We start from the raw sequence: 6992 nt of genomic DNA, 5'->3' as shown, positions 1-6992 counted from the left end.
CTATCTTCAAAATTCCGAAAATATTTGAATTACCCAGACCAGGCATCCTCACATTTTTTTTTCCCTGTTTCTGCTGCTGCTTTTATTTTCCAGTATTTCCAAGTCATCGCATCTCAAGTAACTCGAAATTCTTATAATTCTATAATTTCTTTTTTTCCAGCTTCTCATTTGAAAAAATATATAGCTTCATCCTTTCTACTTCGACCAAATTATACTCACATGTATTTGGATTTCAAATTTTTAGTTAGAACGACTCAACCGTAATCTTGTAGCCCATTCATTATCCAACACTATTAGTGTACCATCCCGAAAAATAAAAATATCTTTTTAACAAATATCTATTAGCCCATTTTCTTCAACTAGCATGAAGAGGGTAGTATTAAACTTGCTTTTGGATGACGATGATGCAGGCATACATATACATATATATGCACATACATATATGTATATATATATTTATATATGCATATCTATGTGCATATGGTTTCACCATTTGATCTACCAATTGGTGATTTAGGGCATGCGCTCCTCAATTTTCAAATTTTTTGATCTACCACATGTATACATATATAGAGAGCACCCAACCAATACCATGTTAATGCACTGAGATTTGTGTATGGTAGATGATCACTTCTACATCATCAACTGAGAACAAAAATCTCTCGATGGAGTGCATCCGTTTCTGTAAAAGATAACATTACAGGACTCGGCCTCCACTACAATGAGAAAGGATCACCCTTACTTTGGAATATTTGGGCAATGTCGAGCAACGGAATAATCTTTCAGATCAAGCATGTATTTAAAGAGCCAAATAAAGCTACAGACTGAGTAGCTTTATATGTGGCTAGTCATTCCAGTGGCATCTTATCAGTTGAGGATGGTGAGCTGTCTAGAGCCCTCTGGCATTGAACATGTATTGGCGCTAAAAAAAAAATTGTATGAATTATCCATTTCAAAAAGAAAAAAAAAATGTTACAGCGCCGTAATGTTTCAGGGACGTTTGGTATGGGGTGATCGTCTCATGATCAAGGATGATGTGAGTGGAGGTGATGAGATTACCGCGTTTGGTTGCACCACGGTGATCCTACGTGGCAGTAATCCTAAATCACCTTCACTCCTCAATCCACCGCCCAACCCGATGATGGAATATCCGTTCTTGAGGTCGGAAATTGTGATCCTAGATTGGAAGTTAAAGACAAAAATATCCCTCAATTTAGCCAAAAAATTTACTAATCATATTATTATTGAAGAATAATTTTAAATTATAGTAGAAATATATTATTATATTTTATATTTATATAATAAAAATATTTAATATATTATTTTTATTTATTTTATTTTTTATTACTGAATCATGACTTATCAAACATATTAATCTTAGATCACTGAATATTAAATCATTCCAGCATTCGAGTCATCGGAATCTTAGATTACCGTGGTGACCGTGTTGGGGTTACCAAAGGCCCCTCAACGTTATCGAGGCTACTGACTTGCTGGTCTCGACACCTCCGTGCACGATTCCGCTTCCTCGAACCGACTTCCCGACGACGCCGTGGCACCAGCACCGCTCTCTTATATATATATATAACTCTATCCTCTTTCTTCCGGCCTAATCTCTGTCCTCCCCATCTCTACCTTGTCTCTTCTCGTCTTCTTCCGATGGCTCGAATCCTCTCCCAAACCCTAATCAGAGGTCATCCGTCCCACCTCTCCGCCGCCCGATCCCCGCTTCTCCCGCTGTCCGCCGCCTGCTTCGTCAGCCTCCGCGCCCGCTCCCACCGCGCGGAGAGGGACCTCGAGGCCGCCGAGCCCAGCGAGGGCGAGGTCGAGATCGAGGTCATCGGCGTCCGCCGCTTCGAAGACGCCATCCACAGCATCATCATCCGTCGATCCGCCCCCGATTGGCTCCCCTTCATCCCGGGCGCCTCCTACTGGGTCCCGCCGCGGAAGCAGGCCCACCGAGTAGCCGAGCTCATCGAGAAGCTCTCCAATCCGTGGACGGAGGAGGAGACCCTCTCCTTCATGACGAACCGAGGGTGGCCGTCGTCATCCCACTTCCTGGAAGGTAACCGGATCGTCTACTGTCCTCCAGCTGCTCCCTCTGATTTCATCTGCTCTGTTTATGGAAAATTCTTGACGCATTAAATTTCTTATCCATTAATATAATGTCGAAAGAACATATCCATCTTGTGGGTTTTCTTTACTTTAATCTTTTGGTTGTTTATAATCTGGGAGTATTAGTGTTTCATCTGATTCTTCGCATACATGTTTCAGGGAGGATTTTCTCCCCTCAAATCTTAATTCTGTCAATTTATGTTCTCATGCTTACAAGTCATAGTTTTTGATCTACTTTTCTCCTCTCCGTTAGATTAGGGAAATACAGCATCATCTCATGATAGCTAGATAGATTCTGACCCCCCCCCCCCCCCCCAACAAACACCCAACAAAAAAAAGAAAAAAAGAAAAGAAAAGAAAGAAACTAAAAGAAAAGAAAAACTTGAATCACTTTAATATGCAACTATATACATTCTTCTGGTTGGTATAGCACTACATTAAGTTGATCAACAACACGCAGGCACACACATTCTTCTGGTTGCTATGTACTACACTAAGTTGATCGTGTAACAGAAACTCTCACATACACCAAATTAAAAGGAAGTAGTAGAAGAATCATTCCCTGGTTCCTGTTGCATACTCTATTTTCTCAAGTTGAAGCTGCACTATGTGCAATCTGCTAGAATTTCTTCTTTGCAACTTGGTCATTACCAGCATCTTACCATCCACATATAGCGAATCAAGGAAGGCTCACCTCTTTGATACCTTTGATATCAAGGGATACTGCTACAGAAATGATAGTGAGATTGTATGTGTTTAAATTTTTGAGGACCTATTGCTTTGGAATTTCAATTCATAAGTGTAGTTTTTCCTTTGCTCCGAAATACATTTCTTGTTCATTGTTTGATTGTACTATATGTGGTTTTGTTTCATGCCACTCCCAAGTACCATAATCTTCTTCCTTAATAATAGAAGTCCATGTTTAGGTCCTTCCAGTTCTCTCCTAAATTTTCTATCAGTTGCTTGAGTTGAAATTTACTCTAATGGTGAGCCTTAAATGAAACCACACCATTGTAATTCTAAAACTCTTGTTCTTCATCATAGTCTTTGCCTTTTTATTCCATTTGTAGCTTCAAGAATGCCTTACCCTTCAGTTACCTCGTGATTTGATCGAAGTGATCAATTGTTACCGCTGAATTTGCCTTCTTCAAAGTTTCTTGTTTTAAGTTTCTTTGCTCTAGTTTGACTAATGTAGATTCTCTTTGGATCAAGAAAAAATAGTGAAACATAAGGAAACATCTCCTGCTTTTTTGAACTCCTTGAAGTGAAAGAAAATAAACTTGCTGAAATTCAAACCCCTTGTAGAATCATTTTTTTGTAATGAGGCATCTGAAATCGCCCATGCTGATTTTGAAATTTAACATGGTCTGTTCATTTTTTCATTGGCCATATTTATGCTTAAAGGGATTATTTTGTGCTGGTTATATGAATTTTTGTGGTGCAGCTTGCTCATGATCTTTTCCTCATTAATAGCAAGAGTTTGCAATATTATTTTCCAGTACGTTGATCATGTAAAACATTGTTTATTTTGTGGGTTCGTTTATAGATTCTCAACATTCTAATTTTTGTAATAGCTTCTGTTGAAAAATTATCTTGGATTGTTGTTGTCTGTCAGGCCTGTTGTTGTCAGTTGCATTTGATTTAAATTGTAAATTAACGGCAAACTAACCCAAGGTCCACTTTGTTTTCAGCTCGTAAATAGCTAAATTGAAGATTTGATCTTTTATCAAATTTGTGATTTCTGAATTCTCTAGGTCATGCTGATTTGAAGTTCACTGTTTTTTCCTATATGAAAGTGCAGTAGAATTATCAACATGGATGGAAGACTTGTGAAAGAGTTGAAAAGTTGTCAGTTATAACCATGTAAGTCTTACTGGAAATAGACTAGAGAAAGACTTATAGGGTTATTTTGAAATATACGGGGACAAAGCTTGTCGGCTAAGAATAAGGTTGCCATAAACAGAAAGTTGCTCTGTAACTATAATCAGCAAAATAATGCAAGTTCTGGTTGACAAGCAAGTAGGATTTTTCCCCTTCTTGGAGAATGATTTAATACAATTTTAAAATTATGGACATATCTGCTAGTCATTTGAATTTAAAATCTTATAATGAATTTTCTGAGTTCCTGCCATACTATCTTATTAGAGAAAAGCTAGAAGACATCAGCATAACAATGTTAATGATGTACTTTTATTGATTTATGAGGGACTAATATATGAGCTAGTGTTGATGAATATTAGATGGCTTCTTGTTGTACAAGTTAGCCATTCTGTATAACGGATGTTCCGAGATATTGTATCTTTTTGTCTCATCTAATTTACTTGGCTAGTTCTCTTTTGTCCTTACTTGGTGTTAGGACCTGAGAGAATTTGTAGTTTGTCTGAATAGATCTTAGGGAGGAAACATAAATACAAGGATGACTAACAAAATCAAAGTGTTAAATATCATGGGGACAGGGACATTCCTGTTTTCCCTTGGAACAAAACGCCCCATGTACCAATGCTGGGAATGGTGGATGTCTCGTCCCTTCCCCATCCACTTCGCGGCTTATCTTGTCCCAACACTCGGGATGGTTGATGGTAGGACACTTGCTATCCCACCGGTATTTAAAACCCTAATCAAAGCCTTCAAAAATGGAAAGATGCCTGCATTTGCAAAGTTTTGGCAAGGATAGATGATGACATTTTTTATGGGAGAAGCCTATGGTGGCTATGAACTAACTGTATATGATTCAATAATAGTGAGAGGAACGTCAGTTTGATTGGTCGCCGATTTTAAAATTTATTTCATGAATTGTGCTTCAGATCAGGTGACTTTACAAACAAAAAGTTTTGGGTCTTCTCGTCTAGTTCTTCTCGGGGATAAGAATGTTGTGGGTCATGGTGCCCACAAGAAGCATTGTTTGTGCTACATAATTTGCTGGTTTCTATATGGCTTAGCTGATACTGGTCAAGATAAACTCATGTCATTGTTGGCAAAGACAGGCTTGTAACATGGATTCTGCTGAATTTGTTTATCTCCATCTTCAGTAATCTTTATGCGCCTAAGAAAAAGACTGCACTAATGAAGTGTTGAATATACCATATTTCCTCTTTTGTTACTAAAGTATGTGCTGTGCAACTCTTTCATAAAGCAGAGAAGATTATAGGATAATAAACCCATATGGCGCCCCTTTTGTTAGTCAATGTGAGACTATAACAAAAGGCTGATCCAAAATAAATACGATTTAGAGATGATGTATTTTATCAATTGATCACTTTCACCTCTTTATGCAGGGCTATATTGCTTGGATAGTAGATCCTGATAGTTTGACAAATTTTGGTTGTGATAAGCAAAGACTTTCTCATTATTTATTGCAATTTTTCCTGTATTTTATGTCAACTTTTGTCAATATTGTCAGGACTTCTTAACCAATCTTCAGACTTTTTTTTTCCCGATGTTACTTGTGGGGCTAGCATACTGTAAAATGGCTCTTGCAAGTTTTTTTGTGGAATGAATTCAATTTGATAGCTTTTTTTGCTGCCTCGCCGTGTAAGGTAATTACTAACATGGGTTGAGAAGCTTCCTTTGTGGTTCTGGATGCGTTAATGCAGATCATGCAATGAGATGAAGCTAGCATGATACTAATGCATTATAAGATTTACTGATCAGATTATTTTGGGAACCTGGCGTTTTGACTGCAGGTACTTCTTCACGCCGTGTGAAAAGGAAACCGAAGAAGGCCACAGCACAGTCTGATGACGAAGAGTGATGCTCTGTACCCAGCAAAGTTGAAATCGGGGTAAACAAAACTCCGTAGGATCCTGTTATAGATTATGTCCTTTCAAACTTTTATTAGTCTTGCTCCAACAATAGCAATAGCTGACCTGAGCATGCATGTCAGAATGTTCATGCCTACCTCGGCATGTTTGCAGACAATGGGTTGCAATTTTTTTATTAATGTTGAGACAGATCGAATTTTTTGAGGTCAAGTGGGTTTGCTGATTTCTGGTACTCATTATTAGTGATGCCTATTATTTGACGTTTTCTGTTTTCATGTGCAGGCTTGGATGCATTGTAGATAAACAACTGTGGGAGTGATGTAAGTAGAGGTGGAGCTGGTTGAGTGAACCTGGAAGTACAGACCATCAATGCGTCCCTGCTAAGCTTCTTGTGATGTTACTGTAGTTTTAAAAATATTTAGTATCATAGTTACCAAAAAAAGAAAAAATAGTATTATAATGTATCTCTGATTTCATGATGTGCGACCTTATATTGTTATGAGTTAGGGTTTCCCCCATCTTCGCAGCTCCCTAGCTCATTGCATGAGGATCGGGGTAAAAAAAATAACAAACTGGAATTGTAGAGCCTGGTCCTTCTGAGGAATGTGTTCCTCTTTGTATCAAAGCAATTCAGATTTAGATAAATCGATCCTATGATGTTTGCCTTGCGATCAAACATTAGCTTAACGCGCCAACGTTGTCATCTTGAACACTTTTTCTCTTGAACCTACCTCGGTACTTGCTTCCGTGGCTTCCATCTTGCAAGGCGTTTGCGTCGAGTTCGTGACTATCTTACCGTTGTTGATAGCGATGAGGACTGCCTTCCATCTCCCCGTATATTCAGAATCACGTGCAGGACATCCGTTGATTGACCCGGTTGGGCCCATGCCTGATTAGGATGGGAGTTAATAAAATTCAGGCTCATACCTGGGCGAGCTTATTTCGGGTTTTTTTTAATAAAAAAAGTATTCACGGGTGTATTAGATTTCAAGCGTTAATCAGCCTTTTTGACCTAAGAGGCCAATACTGGAGTGCCTTGTTTTTCCTGGAATTGGAGCCGCTTGGGCCTGGCCAAGGGACTCGAGCCACTTGTGGATTTAACCCGAACGCATATTT

General features: G+C 38.7%; 1 protein-coding gene across 1 annotated transcript; it reads left to right on the top strand.

The window, feature by feature from the left end:
- The first annotated feature begins 1461 nt into the window (after positions 1–1461).
- Positions 1462–6552, top strand: LOC103713092. Its single transcript, XM_008799867.4, has 3 exons — positions 1462–2065; positions 5799–5896; positions 6159–6552. Exons 1-2 carry the CDS (start codon positions 1660–1662, stop codon positions 5864–5866), a joined length of 474 nt encoding a protein of 157 aa, XP_008798089.1. The 5' UTR covers positions 1462–1659; the 3' UTR covers positions 5867–5896; positions 6159–6552.
- Positions 6553–6992: the final 440 nt, after the last annotated feature.

Source organism: Phoenix dactylifera, chromosome 9 (genome assembly GCF_009389715.1).
Source record: "Phoenix dactylifera cultivar Barhee BC4 chromosome 9, palm_55x_up_171113_PBpolish2nd_filt_p, whole genome shotgun sequence".
Classification (NCBI taxonomy): domain Eukaryota; kingdom Viridiplantae; phylum Streptophyta; class Magnoliopsida; order Arecales; family Arecaceae; genus Phoenix; species Phoenix dactylifera.
This window is presented reverse-complemented; position numbering and strand designations above follow the sequence as displayed.